General features: G+C 41.2%; 1 protein-coding gene across 1 annotated transcript in view; it reads right to left on the bottom strand.

Annotated features, from left to right (window-relative positions):
* The window catches only part of LOC126298393 (probable methylthioribulose-1-phosphate dehydratase), a 98519-nt gene that overhangs the window by 19156 nt on the left and 55550 nt on the right, over positions 1-23813 (bottom strand). The window contains exon 6 of the mRNA XM_049989701.1: positions 5497-5699. Coding sequence (XP_049845658.1) covers positions 5497-5699 — 203 coding nt within the window. The remainder of the gene's footprint in view (positions 1-5496; positions 5700-23813) is intronic.

The raw sequence follows: 23813 nt of genomic DNA, 5'->3' as shown, positions 1-23813 counted from the left end.
ACCACCACCATGATCTACACCTACTGTGCATATGTTATGTTAGTTCACTAAGAACCTCTGGTTAGATGTAAGAGTATGCCTGAAGGTAAGAGTATGCCTGGAGGCCTTAATCTTAGCACGCGAAATTAATGTACCGTATTTACTTGAATCTAAGCCACACTCGAATCTAAGCCGCACCTGAAAACTGAGACTCAGAATCAAGGAAACAAAATTTTCCCGAATCTAAGCCGCTCCTGAAATTTGATACTCTAAATTCAAGGGGAGAGAAAAGTTTTAGGCCCCATCTCCGAATCTAAACAAAGTTGGTCCATTGTAAGATGAGACAATTTAGGTCGAATGAATGATGATACAGCTACAGTAGTTTGGTTCGAGTCCTAAGCTTAGCAGTTAAGCTTTGCCAGGTAGTAATTGCTATGCGTCAGGCGCTCCGTCCGTATTTATATGGGTAGCTTTCCTTTTTCACGTGCTTTGTCTAGTTTGAATTGATTGCTTATTTTTCTTTGATCTGATAAGTGCCGTTCTCTTTTTTAAAGGTGTTTACGTCATTCCAAGCTGAAAATGCATTACTGTACTGTGTCATGCATTGTTTGTCGCATTCTGATAATGAGTGTAAATGACATATCACCGCTCGCGGCATGGCTTCCTTTTGTGCACGCTAATGCCACTTACAATTAAAACATGTACCAAATAATAGACTGTGTATGATAGAAAATGTTCTGAACGAGAATTTAACAAAAGAATTTTCTCCGTTTCAAAATCTTTGCAGACGCGTATTTAGTACATTACATTCTGCACAGAAATTAGAGTCATCTTAAAGTTTAAAAATCTAGTCAACTGCCGTGCTTCGTTTCGGACTATCACTATTAGGCATAAGAATAATACGAATATAAACATGACATGATATGTATATTCTTCCATGTTTGCTGTTGTCTCACTCTAGTTTCGTAGTTTATTAGGCACACAGGATTTAAATGAGATAGCAGCAAACATGAAAGAATACATGGCAAAATGTTTATATTCATATTATTCTCATCTTGAAGAGAATACTGCATGTGATTCACAATTCATAAAAGTTCCTATTAGCAAACCATCTCTTTCACAGGTACGAAAAAAAATTGGCCATATTGACAATCATACCAAACAGTCTTGCTAGTCGGATTTTCATAGTACACTGAAATGCTGCTACATTCGAAGATGAACAGTATGGAATTTGTGTTTACTTCATTGGATAATGTATGAAAATGCAGTGGTCGAAACACGGGGTGGAGAAAAAAGCTCGTCTTCCATCTTTTTTTTTAATTTATTTACCGACGCAGAGGTTTTTTTTTATCTTTGTGCCTGCAAAGCATGCCTGTGTAGCGCTACATATATTCGACTGCAGAAGTTAGTTGTGGCAGCACCTACCAACATTTTTCAGAACTTCCGCTTACTTTGCACTCGATTCTAAGCCGCAGGTATTTTTTTTTAATTACAAAAATCGGAAAAAAGTGCGGCTTAGATTCGAGTAAATACGGTAAATAAATGTACAGTAGAGTGTTGATTATCCGAAGTAATTGGGGGCCATGGGTGTTCGGAAAACTGGTTTGTTCGGATAATCTAACTGTACATGTTTATTTGCCAAAAAGAAGTACTGTACAGCAAATTTATTCATAAAAACAGGCATCTCTTTTAGTATTACAAAGTAACATACAAAGGCAACTTCAGTAGGAATATATAGTATGTGGCACAGTTTATTAAACAAAAATATATACATATTACATACGCATCTTGCATGAACAATACACACAGTATACAAAATTAAAATTGGATAAAGTGGTTGCAGATTCACCTCCTCCTAACCTTTTACTAATCTCGTACTTGTACCTCATAGAAAGGAGAACACTTTTACTTTCAAGCATTTTGTATTGTCAAGTTCACTTCTTCACACAGCAGCACACAAGTGGTGGTGACAGAACAGAAGGTGACTGTTTGCAGCGTGAGAAGCTCTTCTTGGGGGTGTGCAATCCTTCAAACTGCGCGGAGCGGCACGCCTCAACTCTTAAGCTGGCGCAGCTGTTGCTGTGAACAGCTTTGATACTGCCGCTACTTTTACTGCCAGTGCGAAGTCGACAGAAGTGTGCTGATTGTTAAAACATAGCGACTGGCAGCTTGGCCGGTCAGCAGCGCCTTGTGAAGGCCCCATTAGAAGCGATGTTCCGCCAGCGGTGGGCCAGTGCGGCGACTATTGTGGGAAACTTGGTTTGGAAGTGAGGGGGATGATGGACAGTAGGGTGGGAGAGTAACAAGTGCGAGCGAGTACACAGTTCGGTTGACCGACGTTCGGATAATCGACGCTCTACTGTATTTACAGTGTTATTGCAATTTATTGCACTGGAAGTATGATAAAAATTTCTGACAAACTGTTTTGTTCTAACGCAGAGGAGTGGCAGTGGAAGTCTAATCTCGCCTTCATTTGGAGCTCTGTGAAGCTTTGTGCCATTTCATATTATACGATTGTTGTGTCATTGATTCTGTTCAATTCGATAGCCAGTGTAGACCAACCACATCAACATGTTTTTATGATTACATTATTAGGTGCTGAATGACAAAATATAGTTTAACCAAAACAACTTGATAGTTTGTCATGTGCCACAATGTGTGGTTGTCAGTTGGTTTTCAGTTAAGGCTCAGTCAAAAAGTAGCAGGCTGTTGGCCACTGCTGTCAGAAACATTAGTCAAACAGACTAAATGCAGCACCTGAGAACAGATTACATGTGTACAGCACAGCAAGTGAACTGACACACTGTTGGCGCAGATTGGGAACAGTGGACAACTTGTGCACAATGCTAACAGATGATCGGAGGAACTTACAAGAGGACCATCAGACCCATTAATCACGGCTTTTGATGAGTCTTAGGTATGTTGTAGTGGGAGCTATCCTGAGTACCTGGCTAGCAAATTTTCATGCAATGGCCCCTAGTTTAAGAGGAAACTGATGCTGAAGTTTTATGTGTACCTCATATACCAGTTATGTTAATCAGTTTTTGACTGAACAAGTGCAGTGCAGCGACAAAGGTTTACGATTACTATGCTGTCTATGTGGGCTCCAATACTGCCCCTGTGCTCTTGCATAAAGTTTCCATATAAAGACAAAAGTACTCATCCTCTATTTTGACCTCAATCACAAATTATACAAATCAAACCAGCTGCCAGTACCAATCTATGTACAATAGACCCCTAGTGGAAAAAGGACTGAAAATCGATCTGAACACGATTAGTCGTTCCTTCACAGCACAGTATACAATAACTGCATCAGGAAAGATATTGCCTTACATTTTTTATGTATGCGAGAACCACCCAGAAAATTTAGTAACACTGTTCAAAAATGAGTTGATGAGTTGACTCAGAAATTAAAAATGTAATAGTGATCTGCATAAAATCATGGAAGTTCAGAAAAGTGCTAAGTGCTGTACAAAGAGTTTTTAAAAACTGTCGTTCTCCTGTATGTGGGTTAAGATTTGTTTGTTTATTTTCCACATTCAGGGATGCCAGACTGCTAGGAAAATTTAATAAAATCGTCATAGATGGAAAAACCATTCACCACATCATAAAAGTCATCCCATTGTGTAACAGCAATAGTATTTGTGGGTGAATAAATCATCAGTCATAAAATAAATTATCCAAAAGGATACATCTTTTTATCACTTCTATTAATATTTTAATTATTCAACTTTTGCTTTATTTTATTTTGGAAAACTTGACAAAGCTTGCCAAAACTTGGATAATTTAGACTGCAGGGTCATGAGTTTTATGTATTTGCAGCGTGTTTAGCTGCTAGGATGTAAAGCAGATGGAACATGGCTCACTTCTAAGACAATATTGAGCTACTAGTTCAGACAGAGTAGTGCCGAACTGTGTGTCTTTAACATCACAACCCTTTGATCTCATTATGGATTAAAGCAGTTGTATCGTCACACATCTTAAATACATTAAAGAAAGGCAAACCTAAAACTGTAGCATTTGCAGATTTCGAGAAAGCTTCTGACAATGTTGACTGGAATACACTCTTTAAATTTCTGAAGATGAACAAGACTAAAATAACAGTGAGCAAAAGGCTATTTACAACTTGTACAGAAAGCATATGGCAGTTATAAGAGTTGAAAGGCATGAAATAGAAGCAGTGGTTGAGAAGGGAGTGAGACAGGGTTGTGGCCTACCCCCAATGTTATTCTATCTGAACATGCAGTAAAAATACCCAAAGAAAAATTTGCAGAAGAAATTGAAGTTCAGAGGGAAGAAACAAAAACTTTCATGTTCATCAATGACATTGTAATTCTGTGAGTCACAGCAAAGGTATTGAAATAGCAGTTGAACAGAATGGAGTTGAATTACATCAGATGATATTGATGGAAAGACGTTGGGAAATGAGACACTAAAAGTAGTACAAGAGTTTTGCTACTTGGTTGACGAAGTAACTAATAACAGCTGAAACAGAGAGGATATGAAATATAGAATGGCAAATGCAAGGATAGCACTTCTGAAGAACAGAAATTTCTTAATATTGAAAACAGATTTAAGTGTTAGGAAATCTATTATGAAGGCATTTGACTGGAGTGTAGCCTTGAATGGAATGAAACACTGACAACAAGTAACTCAGACAAGAACAGAATAGAGCTTCTGAAATGTGGTGCTACAGAAGAATGCTGAAGATTAGATGGGTAGATCACATGCATAATGAGGAAGTACTTAATAGAATTGGAGAGAAAAATTTGTGGCACACCTTGACCAAAGGAAGAGACCTGTTGACGGGAAAATTCTGAGACATCAAGAAATCGTCAATTGCAGAGGGAGACCAAGAGAAGAGTACAGGTTTAAATAGATGTGAGGTTCCAGTATTTATTCAGAGATGAATAGGTCTTTGGACTGAAGACAACAACAACAACATTACACCAGTACCATCATAATCAGATTGGAGGAAACATCATGGTTTCATTATATCAATATGTGGAATGTAAGGAAATTCATAAAGAATAATCATCACTTCAAACCTTAGCCAATATACAGAAAATATACTCTTCCAGCTGTAAAGGTCGAACGAAACATATTCCAGAAACCATACTTTTTGACAGATTTTGACATGGGAAAGTTCTGATTTTTAGTCTTTTTAACCACTGTGCAGATAATGTATTGTCTTGTTTCAAGTTGCTCTCTGGAGATCTTCAATGAAGCGACGTAATTATTTAAAGCAAAGATTGGGGTTTAACACCTTACTGATGACATACTAGTTAGAGGTAGAGCACAAGCGCGGACTGGAGAATAATGAAGGAAATTGAAAATGTCCTCTTTGAGAAGACACCATCTCAACTATCATCCTAATCTATTTAGAGAAACCACAGAAAATCTCTATCCGAATGGTTGGATGAGGATTTGAAGTCAATCACCATACTCAACACATTATTTAACTGGTTCAAGTAAATAGGCCAAGATTAATGGAAATAAATTTTGTATGTGACTTACATTGCTTTGGTTTCTTGCCATGTATTTCCCCACACGTATACACCATGACGCCGTACTAGAACGGCTGATGTTTCTGGATACTCTTCTAGTACTTGTTTCAGACGGAACTGTAGGTCTTCTTCTCGAGGAGTGTTCTCAATTATAGGAACCACCAATTCCTCATCATAGTGGTAGTATCGTCTCAGTTTCTGATTAAAAATACCCTACAGGAAAAGTATATTTATTATTTCACACATATACACAAAAGAAAGAAAATAATGCAAGAATCAAATATGCTGGAACAACTAGTGGAAACAGGCCATAGGTACAGCAAAAAGGAGATGAAATAACAACCAAATAGCACTTAGCATAAAAAGAAATTCATTGTCTTGTTTGTGTTACAGAGTACTTTTTGCCCTTAGCATACTTAATGGTGTGGAGAAATTTTTATTTTCTTCCCATCTTCAACCATGTTTCACAATATATATAACATAAGGCTTTGTTGTCCCCCCTCAAAATCCTCTCTCTTCTGTGCCCTTGACTCTAAACTAAATTAATAATATATACCTTTGGATATGACCCACTGACTGATATTTCTGAGATATATTTTTTTTCTTTTATTATTATTATTATTATTATTATTATTATTATTATTATTATTATTATTATTATTATTATTTCCATCTCACCTCCCTTTGCTTTCCTGTCACAAATGTTTTGGCTTCCATACAGAGCTGAAAATAGAGTTGCAAATATGCAATTTTCAAACCTTTAACAACCTCAGAATTATTCTGAGACTGTATGGAGAAAAGATTTTTATCTGCATTAGTCTTGCTTTCATTGCTCTTTCATTTTAAGTGTCATGTACAATTCTGTCTCCTAAACAAAAAAAAATTCATTAAATGCATCTACTGCATCTACCCCCAGTTTGATGTGCAGCACAGCTTCATTTTATTTTTGTTGTCTCTCACTGTCTTAGACTTCCTTTCGCTTAGCTCTAAACTCTAAATTACATAGACAGTTTATTTCATACACTAGTTTCCGTATTGTATTGTATTTTTATTGGCCCTCTTGTCTACAAAAGCAGCTTAATCGTGTACAGGTGAATGCGATTTCTGTGCACACACATTTTTTAAAAATTACAGATAAAGCACTTACTTCTAGAAAACCATATTTTCATGAACAGAACATTATTATTTACATATTTTGAGATGTGTGTTGAAGAGAGAATGAAGGAAACTAGTAGGAAACTATGTGAGGTAAACTGCATCATAATAATTCTCTCTTTCCAATTATGTCATTGCCATTTTTTTTCAATTAATAAATGTAATTTACCAGATATACTTTCCTTCAAGATTTCTAACATTTCAGTACCCTTCGTATAACCAGTCATTAATGAATGTTCCACTAAACATGGGTCTGCAAATCAGCCAATTGTTAGATAAATTAAAAAATGTGTGGTTACGATTCGCCACCAATTTCAGTATGAAATATTGTCCTTGTCAGCACACATTTATATGAAATGAAAGCTTTCTGATAAGTCCCCACCTAATCACTCTCATATTTCACCCTCTAATACATATTACTAAAATTAGTACTACATGTGATTACTTTTGTCCAGTTACTCTAGCTGATAGTTTAGCAGGGTTGAAACAGGAGTCATATAACAAAAAACAAGATACAGTAGGTTTATCAGAAGTGGAGCAAAAAATTAAAACTGGCTATATTGGAGATATTAAAGTAAACTCATACAGAACAAAGACTTTATATGCCAAGTAAAAGGTCTATGCAAGAACAAGCTAACAAGACGGCTAAGGTGGTGTAATACTACAGTGATAATTCATAGAAACCTTTAAATGATAGAAATTAATTAAAACAACTTAGAAATGTATTTTAGTGAGAGAAAATATAATACAAAGTTTTTGAGAAAAATGACTTGTCTTTCTCATACTCTTACCGTTGTTGGACTTATGTTGTTATACATCACAATCCGAAAGTTAAGATGACAGATGGGTCACAGTGCCTATCAACACTAGTAACTCCACAGAGACATTCAAAGATTACTTTAAATGTTTGGCTAATTCAGGAGACAAATCAGAAAGACATATAATCGATAATGATAATAGTAACAGTCTAAAAATAATTCCATATGAGTTGTCTAAACCGCATCAAAGTATGACGGAAGGAAAGCCTCTGGGGATGGTGTTTCAACAGGAATGGTTTAAGTCTAAGGGAAAATAATACAAAAGAAGCTTGCAAAATTGTTTACTGAATACTTGCAAGGAAGACAATTCTTAGTACTTCAAAAACTGCTCCAATAATTCTGCTTCACAGCAAAGGAGAGAGATAGATAGAGGAACAATACACCTACTTGCCCCCTCCCTGTAATTCACAAGATACTGTCATGTCATAACCACAATCAAGTCCAAATCCAAAAGCAGGGCTGTCAATGAAGTGTAACACACAGCACTGAAATTACACTTTTTACCAACACCAATATACAGACAGTACTGCTATTTATATAAATATCAAATATTCCAGAACCCGTAGTCATTAAAACATATGAAATTCCATGAACCTTCCAGAAATAATAAATAATGAATAGCAAATAACTGCTGGTGGTCAACTTTGAACTGGTGACCTGCAACGCACCAGCCAGCTGCATGTAGAACAGCTTGTGGTATTGCTCCTTTCCCTGGAAAAACAATGATCTGCCATTTCATAAGTTCTCATTGGAGCTTACAATGGTACCCTGGATATAGACTGTATCAATGGTCATCTGTACAGCAGCACTTGTTGATTCCCCATACTGGTCACATTATCACAGCCTCCTCATCATCAATAGTAGCCCCTCACATCAGAAACTTGTGACTCTTCAGGTCTTCAGTTCCCTTGAATAAGAAGCCCTCACTGTCAATCTGTGCCTCAGGACTGTAACAAGGCTTCATTCAGCGCACATGAATGAAGACTACACTTTTATCTCCTTGATGAGTCATAATCCTTGACTTCATATGTAACATTTTACACTGTATCTCACTGGCTGGTGACTGGTGTTACAGCACTCTTGGTCCTTATCCTGGGTGTCCAGGATCCATGTGCAAGCCAGGTGTCTTGCTTCTTTGGTCCTGGCAATTAGCTCCCTTGCTTCTTTGGTCGCGGTGATTAAGTGTTTCATGTCATATTCCATTTTGTCAAGTTGAAATGGGAACAGTATATCCATTGTTGTTTGGCTTCACGACTATGGAGCAGAAAGGATGGTGTAAGGCCAGTAGTGTCTTTCATTGCTATGTTGTATGCAAATGGCATGACATGCGGTATTTTATCCCAATATCTCTGTTCAACATCAACATAGGTTAAGGGAATATCTGCTGTCTTATTAATGGGTTCTGCAAGGCCATTTGTCTGTGGGTGTTAAAACATTTGTCATCATATGGATGGTGTGGTAACACGAAATTACTTCCAATACTAGTCTTGATTGGAAAACTTTTCCACAATCACAGATTATCACATAGTGTGCTCTGTGCTTCAGAGTGTAGTCTTCCGTAAGCAGCCTGGCAATTTCTGCTTCAGCAGTTAGTACAGCTTTAGTAACAGCGTATCAGGTGACACAGTCAGTGCTGACTATTATCCATCGATTCATGGTTCCTGAGCTCAGGAATGTCCAAAAGAGGTCCATCCCTGTACATTGGAATGGCACTGCTACAGACAGACTTTGTACCAGATATCATGAAGGTAACTCCAGCACAGACTCTCACTGTTAGCATTCCTTATAGTGGCTCACGTAGCATTTAACGGGTCAGTGGAGACCCAGCCAGTGACGTGTGTCTGATTCTGTCTAGAGTCTTCATGAATTCCAGATGATCAGATGTAAGAGTGTTGTGGAAATGCTTCAAGATCGTTGGCTACAGATGAGCTGGGATGATGAGCAACCATTTCTGCCCCCATTGGATCATACTTTCTTTTATACAATGATCTGTTTATTAATTAAAATTGTCCTTTGGTCAGATCCTCCTCCTTCAAGGATTGTATGGTTTCCAGCAATGCTGCATCTTCATTGTGTTAAACACCAATCTCATATAATGTAGCTATGACAGATTTTTGTCCATGCCATTGTGTTCTGCCAAAGGATTCCTTGAAAGGCAGCTGGTAACCTTGTGTGTGTCGGTTTTTGTATACCACTGTCATGATGTACTTCTGAAGCCCACGTCCATCTCACACGTCGACCTGATGGATCCTTCAGTCTACTCAGTCTGTGTAGAGAATGGTGGCCCGTCACAATGGTGAAAAGTTTGCCACTTAAGTACTGCTGGAATTTGTTGATTGCCCAAATAACTCCAAAGCATTTCTCGGTTTCAGAGCACTTCGTCTTGGACTTCAAGAATTCTCTGGCAGCATAAGCTATAATCTTTTCAGCATATTTCTGAGTTTGTATGAGAATTGAACCTACTCAATAACATTTTAGTGTTGGTCTGAAGTTCTACCTTTACCTTCTTGTGATACAATGTTAGGAATGGAGATGATGTTAGTGCATCCTTAAAGAAAAGGAAACCCCTTTCTTGCACCTTGTTTCAGGCAAATTTGGCATCTCCCTACAGTAGTTCCTGTAATTGATGTGGCTTGCTACAAAAGTCCTGTCTGAATCGCCAGAAGTACAACCACACTCTGGGAAAACTTCTCACTTTATGAATGTGCTGAGGAGTCGAGAATCTGCGACTGCTCTTATTTTCTCTGGATCCGGATGGACTCAGATGCCATTCACTAAATGTTCAAAGAGTCTTATTTCTTTGGAAGACTAAGGTGCACTTCTTGGATTCAGGCATGGGAATGAAATTTCTGTACACTTCAATACAAGTTGTTAGGTAGCTTAGATGTTCTTCAGACATGTTTGAGAAAAAAACAGTAATGTTGTAGAGATACGAATATGACAAGCATGTGTGCATGTATTTGTTTTTACGTTTTTCTCACAAGCACCCTGCCCTTCTTCTTTCTCTACCCCATATACAACTGGTTTTAGTAAGCAGTGGGTATAGGTACATATTTGTTTCCTCATTTTGCAGTGACAAGATTTACATCATATGTTCAAAGGTGGCTGGAGTGTTATGTAGTCAGAACAGTGCAACTTTGAACTCAGAAGCTATCAGGGATTCTAAGCACAGTCTTTTCCTGGTCAGCCTCTTCAACCTTAATTTGTCAGTAGTTTATCTACTTGTCCATGGTTAAGAAATGCTTTGTTCCTTTCAAGCAGTCTAGACTATCATCAATGTGTGGCAATGGATAGAGATATTTTTTCATGATCCTGTTCAATTGCTAGTAATTGATGCAGAAACACCATGCTTTGTCACCCTTTCTTGCAAGGCGAACAAAGGTGACCAAGGACTCCAAGTTCAGTGATGTCATTATGCAGGATCTTCTCTATTTCCTCACCGATCATCCTTCATTCAGCTGGCGACACCTTTTATGAATGCTGGCTTAATGGGACAACGATATCATATGTTGATATGGTGTTTTACCATGGGCCATTTGGTCTGTCTTTTGTCCACACCAGATTTTAAAGCATCTGAAAACTGCTGCAGAACCGTTAACACATGTCTATCCTGTTCCTTGGTCGAGCTATATGCTACTGACTGTTTCATAGTGGCTTCCTCAACTGTGTTGTCTGTAGTGGTAGGCCAGCACGATTCTTCGTCAATTGCACTAATCTGTCCTTCATGACCTGGTTCGGCTGTTGCTACAAACATACCTTTAGGGATGAGTTGGGGCTGCCCATGACGAAGTTCTCCTTAACCACGTACAATGGTATGATAGTTGCGACCTGCAGAATTCACTTTTTAGCTTGAGTAGCTTTTTGCAATCGACAAAAGCATCTGAGCCTCTGGACTGACGATTACAATTTGTCTCATTGATGATGAGAGGATATTATCATCTTCAATGGTTAACAACCACCCTGACGAACCTTATGTCTACTAATAGGATAAGATCTGTCAATATGGAGCTCCGATTTTCTACAATATACGACTACTTGAGATGCCAACCAAAAGTCTCATCTGAGAGTAATGTTAGGACTAAATTCTGTTAAAATGACAAATTCAAAAGGTTGTGTTCTGTCACCGAGTGTTATTCTTGCATTCCATGTTCCTGTCCACTGAACATGTTTCCTATTTGTGACTTATAGCATAATCACACACCACTGTCTTCTTTATCTAGCTACAATAAGCATTTGACATTAAAAAAAAAGGAAGCCTCTGAGTCAACTAGTGCCTGGACAGGTTAGCCATTGATGATGAGCATTAGCAGTGTACTGCTTGACACAGTCAGGTCAATTAAATATCTAGGCGTAACATTGCAAAGCGATATGAAGGGAAATGAGCACATAAATACAGTAGTCAGTCAGGTGACTGGTCAGCTCTGTTTTATCGGGTGTTCAAAAATGGTTCAAATGGCTCTGAGCACTATGGGACTTAACATCTATGGTCATCAGTCCCCTAGAACTTAGAACTAATTAAACCTAACTAACCTAAGGACAGCACACAACACCCAGTCATCACGAGGCAGAGAAAATCCCTGACCCCGCCGGGAATCGAACCCGGGAACCCGGGCACGGCAAGCAAGAACGCTACCGCATGAGCACGAGTTGCGGACTTTTATTGGGTGTATTTTAGGAAAGTGTGTTTCATATGTAAAGGATATCACATACAGAATACTAGTGTGACACATTCTTGACTACCATTCGAGTGTTTGCTATGCCCATCAGGTCAGAGTAAAGGACAACAGCGAAGCAATTTAGATGCAGGCTGCTACATTTGTTACCAGTAAGTTCAATCAACATGTGGGTATTACAGAAATACTTGTGAACTCAAGTGGGTGTCCTGGAGGGAAGATGACAAACCCTTCACTGAGCAGTGTTGAGAAAATTTAGAGAACCGGATCTGGAAGTTGGCTGCACAACGATTCTATTGCTGCAAACATATATTTTACCCAAGGACTATGAATGCAAGAGAAATTAAGTCCCGCAGAGGTACATAGATAGTAGTGTATCCCTTGCTCCATTTTTGAGTGGGGGAGGAAACATAATGACTACTAGTGGTACAAGGTACCCACTGCCACAAACCATATAATGGCTTGCGACACTGAATATTCCAGACTATGCGAACATTACAAACATAAGAAATTTCAAGGACCTTGAAATGATGAATAACAAGTAACTCCAGGAATCATGTTTGAATGGAGGCCTGTAGCACACTAGTCAGTCATAGTAATCATTACTCCACTTTAAAATGTGACATTCACATGAAACAGACATATGGGAAAATTAAGTAAACTCTTTACTTTTTCAAAAGTAATCACAACTGTTGAAACATGGAACAAGATGTTCAGTGCCTTCATGGAAAAATATTGGCAGTTTCCTATGGAACCATGAGTGTACCAAGGCATGCACCTTTTCATCCAAAGCAAATCAATGGTCACAAATGCCTTTCATGAGGGCTCAAAAAATATGGAAATTGCGTAGGCAGAGATCAGACTATATGGAATATGTGGAAGGGCATCCCACTGAAACTTCTTCAGCATAGTCTGAACATCAGGCACATCAACTTCAGGAAAGCTGTGACGACTTTCTCTGACTGCAAGGGCCCACTGCTGATTGACTTTCTGGAACACAGCATCACAATTAACACATAGTGGTGTGTAGACACTTTGCAAAACTTTAAATGGACCATCAAGTCCAAATGCCCAGGAATATTGACGGCAGGCTTAGTTCTCTTGCAGGATAATTCCCACCCACACATTGCCAAGACTGTAACTACATCATCCACACAGTCGCAATCTCACCCCATGCAGTTTCATATTTTTTGAGACCCAAAGAAACACATTAATGACTGTCAATTTGCTTCATAGAAAGATGTGCATGCCTGGGTGCAATCATGATTCCATAGGCTACTGCAAATATGTCTCCACGAAGACACGGACTGTATTGTCTCACAGTGGGATAAATGTATTAACAGTTATGGTGATTACTTTTGATATAATAAACAGTTTAATTAATTTTCCATCTGTCTCATTTTCATTTGATAGTCCCTTATACAGGCAGCACAGCTCATGAGAATATTAACTGACATCATCAACAACCACTTATAGAGAGAAATAGATTTTAATTTTCAAGTCTCAAATGAAACTGTAGAATGGCCCAATGAATTACCAATCTGCACACAATTTTGAGATTTTACAAAAGCTTTCAACAATATTTTAGGAAAATCTGTACTTTCATCAATTTAAAAACAAGGCAATTATTTTAATATACTGAAAAATGAGTACACCAATGCTACAAATTTCATTGAACTTCATGAAGACAGTGATAGCCAAAAGTGAAAGAAGAGTCGGGCAAAGAGATACCAACCAGAACTATTCTCAGATCTCTGAACTGGAGAAACAAAACAGTAATGTGTGTTGATGAAACCCAGCTGCAACCCTTTTGTTTTGCTGATGACATCTTGTTTACATCTAATACAGATACACTTCAAGCGAGAAAACGTCTTAACATAGCACATTTGAGAGTATGCCTGAAAAATCATATTACATTTAATGTATAATCAATCTACAAAAAAGCTGAAGACAGTGAGTGGATGGACCGCAACAGAAAGATACAGAGGAGTAAAAAGAGTAGAGTGCTCTTAGCGACCTAAATACATTTTAAAAAACTTAACTTTCCACGTGTATGGGAAGGGATGTTTACAATCACTGTGCATTATAAACTGTTGCTTGTGTTAGTGTCAAGGACTTTTAAATGCAAAAATCATTCAAGAAGTGAGGGATATTTGTGAGCATTGGAGAAAGAGAGACAAGAAAACCAAACTAATGGTTTACAGGAACGAAAAGACCATATGGTATTACTGACTGGGAGAACCTATGTGGTGTCATTTAGCTGCCTTGTGCAAGTCTTCCTTCTTTTAGTGATTTGTGCATCAGTGAAGATGACATGAAATCATTAGGACACCACAAACATCCAGTTCTGAGGGGATGAGTGAATTTCCTGCCCAACCGGGAATCGAAGACAGGATCCAAGAAACTAAGGGCAGTAATATTAATCCATAGACCATGAGATGTGGACTGGATTAAAGAACAGAATGGACTTAAGGATGCAGCTATATACATCAAAAAAAGTTTTGCATCACCTCGGTTCCAAGTGTTCCGGAACCTGTAGAGAAAATTGGAGTAGAGATGAACATAAACATCATTTCCACCATTTTTATTGCTCATAAAAACCACACATTGCATGTTGTACCACCATACAGCAAGACTTTCAGAGGTGGTTATCCAGATTGCTGTACACACCGGTACCTCTAATACCCAGTAGCAGGTCCTCTCGCATTGATGCACGCCTGTATTTGTCGTGGCATACTATCCAGAAGTTAATCAAGGCACTGTTGGTCCAGATTGTCCCACTCCTCAACAGCGATTCAGCATATATCCCTCAGACTGGTCGGTGTGTCACATCATCCATAAACAGCCCTTTTCAATCTATCCCAGGCATGTTCAATAGGGTCCATGTCTGGAGAACATGCTGGCCACTCTGGTCAAGCAATGCCATTATCCTGAATGAAGTCATTCACAAGGTGTGCACCATGGGGGCACGAATTGTCATCCATGAAGACGAATGCCTCACCAATATGCTGCCGATATGGTTGCACTGTCCGAGAGAGGATGGCATTCACCTATCGTACAGCTGTTACGGCGCCTTCCACGACCACCAGCGACAAACATTGGCCCCACATAATACCACCCCAAAACATCAGGGAACCTCCACTCATTGGATATTTTGTCTAATGCGTTCAGCCTGACCGTGTTGCCTCGAAACATGTCTCCGACAATTGTCTGGTTGAAGGCATATGCAGCGCTCATTGGTGAAGAAAACACGATGCCAATCCTGAGCGGTCCATTCAGCATGTTGTTGGACCCATCTGTACCGCACTGCATGGTATCGTGGTTGCAAAGATGGACTTCGCCATCGATGTCAGGAGTGAAGTTGCGAATCACGCATCCTATTGCACACAGTTCGAGTCTTAACACGATGTCCTGTGGCTGCATGAAAAACATTATTCAACATGGTGGCATCTCTGTCAGGGTTCCTCAGAGCCATAATCCATAGGTAGTGGTCATCCATGGCAGTAGTAGCCCTCAGGCAGCCCGAGTGAGGCATGTCATTGACAGTTCCTGTCTCTCTCTGCATCTCCTAACAACCTCACTTTGGTCCACTCCAAGATCCCCGGACATTTCCCTTGTGGAGAGCCCTTCCTGGCACAAAGTAACAATGTGGATGCAACTGTAAAAGAAGGAAATCAGCAGCAATGGGAGTGTAACTCAAAACGTGTGGAAACTAAAAAACAGAAGGAAAGCTTAGAAAACCACTATAGAAGGGGGGGGGGAGGGTTGGTTTCCCCAAAAAAGAGCTTCAAATGACTGACATCATCTCATTGACACTAATAAACTTGAGGCCGCGATCGGCTGAGCGCGTGTCATCTGCTGAAATGGAAGATACATCAGGCGACAGCTGTAGATGGGCACGTAGTGGAGTGAAGTAGGGGCACTCAAATAAAAGGTCTCTCACCATTCACAGTTGAGACCAATGGAGACAAAATGGGTGAGAATGGCCACTTAAAGATATTGATGGCTAAAAAGACAGAGCCCTATCCGGAGTCTAGTTAAAATTACCTCCTCCCGATGATGAGTTCGGGAGGAAGAGGTCCAAGCACAGGGACGAGCTTTCACATTCCGCAATTTATTATTGGGAAGCGTAGAACAATGTGCGTGCCATAAAAGAGCAACGTGACGACATAAAACACTCTGCAGATCGGTGAAGGAAACCATGCAAACAGCAGGCTGAAGAAGGGAGACTGCAGCCTTGGCCACTATACCGGCCGCCTCGTTTCCACGAATACCAATGTGTCCTGGGATCGAGAGGAATGCCACAGAGATGCCCTCAAACTAGAGCAAGTGAAGGCAGTCCTGAATCTGGTGGACCATAGGGTGGACAGGGTAGAGAGCTTGGAGACTGAGGAGAGAGCTGAGCGAATCTGAGCATATAATATACTGCATCTGCTGATGGCGACAGATGTATTGGACAGCCTGGAGATCTGCATAAAGCTCCTCAGTAAAAACCGAACACTGGTCGGGAAGCCGAAATCGATTAGGGGTGTCGCCAACAATATAAGCACTCCGAACCCCAAATGATGTTTTTTGAGCCGTCAGTGTAAATAAATGTGGCATCCTTAATTGGTGTGCACAGATGTTGAACGAGAGAAGGGGTACCATCCTCGATAAGCTGACAAAGGTCATGGAGCAGGCAGGTCTGGAGGCAGAGCCAAGGACGTGCTGTACTCCCAGCTGTCAAGAAAATTTTACGAAAGTGGAAGGAAAGAGAGCATAGCAGTTGACGGAAGCAAACTCCCAGTGGTAGTAGAGAGGAAGGGCGGCCTGCATACCCTAAATTCAAGGAGGCGTCAAAAAAAAGGTCGTGGGCCAGATTAGCAGGCATGGAAGACAGATGGTGAGCTATCCTTCCGAGTCTTTATGGTAGCCGATTGGACAGCGGAGGATCAGCAGTATTGGCATAAAGGCTGTCCACAGGGCTGGTGTAAAAATCTGTAGACACTAAACGCAATTGACGGTGGTGGACAGAGTCGAGACGCCGAAGAATAGATGGCTGAGCAGAGGAGTTAATTATGCTTCCATAGTCCAATTTCGAGCGCACTGAGGCGCGATATAGGTGGAGAAGGACCTCATTGTCTACTCCCCAGGAGGTACCATTCAGCACACAGCGGTTGTTGACAGATCGCAGACAGCGAGCCAAAAAATAGGAAACGTGGGAGGACCAGCACAGTTTTCTGTCAAACTTAAGTCCCAAGAATTTAGCGACATCCACGAACAGAAAGCCAACAGATCCTAGATGTAGGGAAGGCGGAAGAAACTCATTACATCGCCAAAAACTGACACAAACAGTCTTACTGGGAGAAAAGCGGAAGCCAGTTTCGATGCTCCAAGAGTGGAGGTGATCGAGACATCCTTGAAGATGTCATTCAAGAAGGTCGGTCTGTTGAGAGCTGTAGTACATCGCAAAATCGTCCACAAAGAGGGAGCCCAAGACATCGGGAAGGAGACAATCCATAATTGGATTTATGGCAATGGCAAACAGTAGTACAACACTTAGTACACACCCCTGGGGGTACCCCGTTTTCTTGGGAGAATATATGGGAGGGGGAATATATGGGAGGGAGTAGTGTTCACTTGCACTTTAAATGTGCACGCTGCCATAAATTCATGAATAAAAAGGGGCAGCCAACCTCGAAAGGCCCAAGAGAACAGTGTGCGGAGGATGCCTGTCCAACAGATATCGTATGCCCTCTCCAAATCAAAAAATATTGCTACCGTTTGGCATTTCCTGAGAAAATTGTTTATTATATAAATTGAGAGAGCAGCAAGATGGTCAACTGCAGAATGATGCTTTCAGAAACCGCATTGGGCAGGTGTTAAAAGGCTTTGGGACTCCAGCCACCAGGCTACACGGCAGTTCCCCATATGCTCCAAAACCTTAGATACATTACTCATGAGAGAAATGGGGCAACAGCTAGAGGGGAGATGTTTGTCCTGTCTAGGTTTCGGAATGACAATAGCTTCCTGCCATCTTCTGGGAAAAGTACTGTTGATAAAGGCGAAGGAGGTAACACAAACTATGGTATGATAAATGCAGCAACATTTGGATGTTGACACCATTCAATCCTGGGGCGAAAGAGCGAGAAGAGTGTGTGTTGGAGCTCCCATATGGAGAAAACAGTATTATAGTTTTCGCTACTGTGAGAGGAAAAAGCAAGAGGTCACACTTCCACTACACATTTCTTCGGGAGAAAGGCTGGTGGGTAATTTGAAGAGCTTGAAATCTCAGCAAAGTGTTGACCCAATGAGTTAGAAATTGCAATGGGTTCCACTAAGGTATCATGCGCAACAGTGAGTCCAGAGATTAGGGAAAACCTAGGCGCACCATATAACCATCAAATGTGACTCCAAACTCCTGAGGAGGGAGTGAAGGTGTTAAAAGAGCTAGTGAAGAAGTCCCAGCTTGCCTTCTTGCTATCACAGATGACGCGACGATATCATGCATGTAACTGCTTATAGCAGATACAGTTGGCCAAAGCAGGATGGTGGTGGAAAATGCGAACAGCATGTTGCTGCTCACATATTGCGTCATGGCACGACCACCAAGGAACTGGGGTGTGCCAGGGCAAATTGGAGGTGCGAGGTATTGAATGTTCCACGGCTGTATGAATAATTTCTGTAACATGAGTGACCTGTTTGTCAGTGCTAGGAAAGTGACGGTCATCTAATGTTGCTAGAGACGAAAAAAGTGTCCAATCGGCTTGGGTAAACTTCCAGCATCTCTGGCGCATAGATGGCAGTTGTGGCTGCAATCAAAGGGCACATTGAAAATGGTTACTTGAGTGTGTATCAGCAATAGTGAACCATTCCAAGCACCAAGCTAGCTGAACAGTACCGACCGAAAGGTAGACAAAAATGTAGGTTTCCCAGAGTTGAGGCAAACAAGATCCACTTGGTGGAAGACGTCAATCAATAGGGAGCCTCTCGCAGATAAGGACGCGGAGATGGTGGGTACTTAAGTCTGTAACCAGCTAATAAGGGATGGCGGGGGGCTGACCAAGGAGATGAAGGAGATATCAGGTCTTGCCATTGGTGTGGACTATGGAATATATTCGGTACAGAGAGAGAAAATGTATCCAGAAAGGGAAAGACAGACAGCAACAGCTTGGAAGGAACTGTTTAAGGGGATTGGATGATAATGGACAGTATCATTGAGAAGAATCTTAAGTCCCCCATGTGCTGGAGTGCTATCAACAGAGGGAAGATTGAACCAGACTGACTGAAAATGAGGGAAAACAAAGCTATCGTCGGGATGCAGCTTTGTTTCCTGAAGACGGAAGATAACCAGCGAGTAGGATCGTAAGAGGATCGACAATTCACCCCAATTGACTCTAATGCCGTTGATATTTCAATGGATAATTGACATAGGATGGACAGCAAATGGAAGAATCTCACCACGGTTTCACTCAACTCAACGACTGCTGAGAGCCGGCAGCTGACAGAGTGGAACGGCGTTCAGCCAAAGGCAGAAGATCCTGATCCATAGGTTGTTTGGGGGCAGCTCCTGCCACCAGCCATCGGCCCGTTAATCAGCTGCCAGCAGTGCGTCTTGGCGACACAGAAGATTGCCGAGGGCGGTTACCGCCAGGTGACGCTGTCGACAAGACATGCCGTGGCGGAGTAGGAGAGGAACTTGGTTTTTTATGAGCTTCTTGGAAACAGGACGTTGAGATGAGGGAGGAATTGGTGGTTGTGTTGTTGGGGTACGTAAAAAATCTTCGCGAGTAGGCTCTTTTTTGGAAGTCCAGCTGTCTGATTCTGTGGCTCGTGGTTTAGCAGAAGCCAATGAAGGGTGAGTTGTAGAGTGAGCAGGTGATAATGAGGAGGTTGAACAGCAATCTTTGCAATGGTTGATCTGACGACCGTGGCACTAAAGGTGAGATCACAAGTCTGCATGGCTGCCTCCTTAGTAGGTCGAGGAGATGCAAGGACAGTGCTATATTTACCTGCCGGAGGCACAGTGGGCTTTCGACTGGCGAATAACTTACGAGCAGCAGATGTAGACATCTTTGAAAATGGGGCAATCTCTAGAGGAAGCAATGTGGTCACCCATACAGTTGATTCAGCGAGGGGATGGAGGTGGACAAGCACCCTCATGGGCATCCTTGCCACACTTAACGCATTTGGCCAGATTGGAACATGTCTGCCTGGAATGATTGAACCGCTGACACCAATAGCAACGCGTAGGGTTGGGGATGTAAGGGCGAACTGAAATTATCTCATAGCCTGCTTTAATTTTCAATGGAAGTTGAACTCTGTCAAATGTCAAGAAGATAGTACGGGTTGGAACCAAGTACTTGTCAACCCTTTTCATGACTATCAGCCATTATGCCCTGGTCAGACAGGTAGTTTTGAATTTCCGCATCGGACAATCTGTTGACGGAGCGTGTATAAACCACCCCGTGTGATGAATTTAAAGTGCGGTGCGCTTCCACCCGGACAGGGAAGGTGTGTAGCAGTGAAGTTCGCAGCAATTTTTGTGCCTGGAGGGCACTGACTGTTTCTGACAACAAGGTGCCATTTTGTAATCGGGAACAAGACTTTACAGGACCTGCAATTGCGTCGACACCCTTCTGAATAATGAAAGGGTTGACTGTGGGGAAGTCTTGACATTTGTCTGACCGAGAAACAACAAGGAACTGTGGCACTGATGGAAGAATTGTCTGCGACTGAGACTCATTTAACTTTTGCTTGTGATCAGACATTGTAGATGTAGAGGAAAACACTGCAGAAGTATCCCCCCATGATTACTGGCGTGTCCGATGGCGCGCTCCCTGCTTGTGGGGGACCTCTCTGAGGGCACTCCTGCCTTAGGTGATTGTTCACACCTCAGGTCACACCTCTTGAGAAACGCACGGAGGGACCAATCGGCACATTTGGAAGCTACCACCTCGCGTAATCACCCCTCCCTGGGCCTGGCCATTACCATGTGGTACATACATGTCCTACCTGCCTGCCCGGGGCAGGGAATTACGCATTACCGGCTACGTGTGGGAACGCATAGGTCGTCAGCCTTCAGACATGCACAGGGAGGGAGGGGGGGGGGGGGAGAGAGGGAGGGGGAGAGAGAGAGAGAGAGAGAGAGAGAGAGAGAGAGAGAGAGAGAGAGAGAGAGAGAGAGAGAGAGAGAGAGAGAGAGGAGGAAAGGAAAGAAGAGAGGTCTCAAACACCGCACTGGAGAAGAGGGTAAAGAGAAGAGGCAAGAAGAAGAGAAAGACAAAGGAAGAACAGAGCCTTTCCAGCATAGAAAGCAAAGAAGAGAGACTATCTTACAGTTACAAGTGTCCGTCTCCAGATGTAGGCACGAAACATACTCCCAGAGGGGAAGAAGAGGAAGGAAAGAAGCGGAGATGGGGGGGGTGGGGGGGGGAGGGGGGATGAGGGGGGATAGGGAATGGGGAAGGATGTGGAAAAGGAAGGTATGCTGCCAGGAAAGGAAAGATAGTGGCACTAGCTCGGGATCCCATGCTCGCCACGTACGTATCCACGAAAGAGTTGTGAACCCCTGGGGGGAGTCTAGGCATAGTTGAACTACAGACAACATGAGCCGTGTACCTCCTTCCTGGTGGAATGACTGGAACTGATAGGCTGTGACTCCCACCGTCTTATAGGCACTGCTCATGCATGGTTGTTTACATCTCTGGACGGGTTTAGTGACCTCTCTGAACAGGCAAAGGGACTGTGTCTGTGATACCACTGAACAGTCAAAGGGACTGTGTGATACAATATCCACAGTCAACATCCATCTTCAGAAATTCTGGGAACCGGGATAATGCAAAACTGTTTTTCATATGTGTATGATTGTCATGTAAATACAATGTACATGGACTGGTAATTTAGCTAGATGAATTGACAGTACTACTTGTCTAACTTTTCCTGATCCCAATTTTTGAATCAGCAGAACTTTGAAGACTTCCAGCTGCTAGAGTTTTATGTGAAGTACCTGCCAACATTACAGACCTAACAATAAGAATACTGTCTATCACAGCTGATTCCTCAAACTGGGGTGCTATCAAGCACGGGGTCCCACAGGGTTCGGTCTTAGGTCCTTTACTGTTCTTGATATACATTAATGACTTACCATTCCACATTGATGAAGATGCAAAATTAGTTCTTCTTGCTGATGATACAAGTATAGTAATAACATCCAAAAACCAAGAACTAAGTGATGTAATTGTAAATGATGTTTTTCACAAAATTATTAAGTGGTTCTCAGCAAACGGACTCTTTAAATTTTGATAAAACACAGTATATACAGTTCCGTACAGTAAATGGCACAACTCCAGTAATAAACATAGAATTTGAACAGAAGTCTGTAGCTAAGGTAGAATTTTCAAAATTTTTAGGTGTGTCCATTGATGAGAGGTTAAACTGGAAGCAACACATTGATGGTCTGCTGAAACGTCTGAGTTCAGCTACGTATGCTATTAGGGTTATTGCAAATTTTGGTGATAAGAATCTCAGTAAATTAGCTTACTATGCCTACTTTCATTCGCTGCTTTCGTATGGCATCATATTCTGGGGTAATTCATCGTTGAGTAGAAAAGTATTCATTGCACAAAAACGTGTAATCAGAATAATTGCTGGAGCCCACCCACGGTCATCCTGCAGACATCTATTTAAGGATCTAGGGATCCTCACAGTATATATATACCCTTATGAAATTTGTTGATAATAATCCAACCCAATTCAAAAGTAATAGCAGTGTGCATACCTGTAACACCAGGAGAAAGGATGATCTTCACTATGCAGGGTTAAATCTGACTTTGGCACAGAAAGGGGTAAATTATGCTGCCACAAAAGTCTTTGGGCACCTACCAAACAGCATCAAAAGCCTGACAGATAGCCAACTAACATTTAAAAATAAATTAAAAGACTTTCTAGATGACAACTCCTTCTACTCATTGGCTGAATTTTTAGATATAAACTAAGTAAAAAAAAAAAACTTAATCATTAGTGTCATGCAATATTTTGTGTAATGTAATTTCTTGTACAGACATCTTTTATTAACCTGACATGTTCCACATCATTACGAAGTGTCGTATTCATGATCTATGGAACAAGTATTAATCTAATCTAATCTAATCTAATCTAATCACACACTGCTACTTGGCTTATTTGTTTCACAATGTGTGCTCAGTTAACTATACAGGCCCATGTCTCAACTGCATACAACTGCTCAATAAAAGTTTGTTATATTATGGAATGATGTGAGGAATATAATTAACTATGTCATCAAAAGCTGTTTCTCAGAACTGATAATGAAGTTGTAGCAATGTAGAGCATTACTGGAAATTAAAATGTCACTTTGGTACTTTAGTAAAATGTATTACACAGGTAGAACTCTACCATATAGGCACAGTTTCTACTACACTGCTACATTCTCTATTGAGAGTCTGCTTCTTCCTGCCCCCCCCCCCCCCCTCATCCCCACCTCCTCCTCCACCCCTTCCCACCCCCACACCAGATGAATTTGGCAAATACTAGGAGGACTAAGAAAGTTTTTTTTCTGGATCCCAAAAGATACAAACACCGAGAAGATGGCCTAAGTGAATGTGGGTAGGACTATAATCAAGAATGAAGCCTTGAGGTAGTTTTATCCAGCAGCGTATGTAGAATGGCAGTACTGTTGTCAA

The sequence above is a fragment of the Schistocerca gregaria genome, chromosome X, assembly GCF_023897955.1.
Source record: "Schistocerca gregaria isolate iqSchGreg1 chromosome X, iqSchGreg1.2, whole genome shotgun sequence".
NCBI classification, from domain to species: Eukaryota; Metazoa; Arthropoda; class Insecta; order Orthoptera; family Acrididae; genus Schistocerca; species Schistocerca gregaria.
This window is presented reverse-complemented; position numbering and strand designations above follow the sequence as displayed.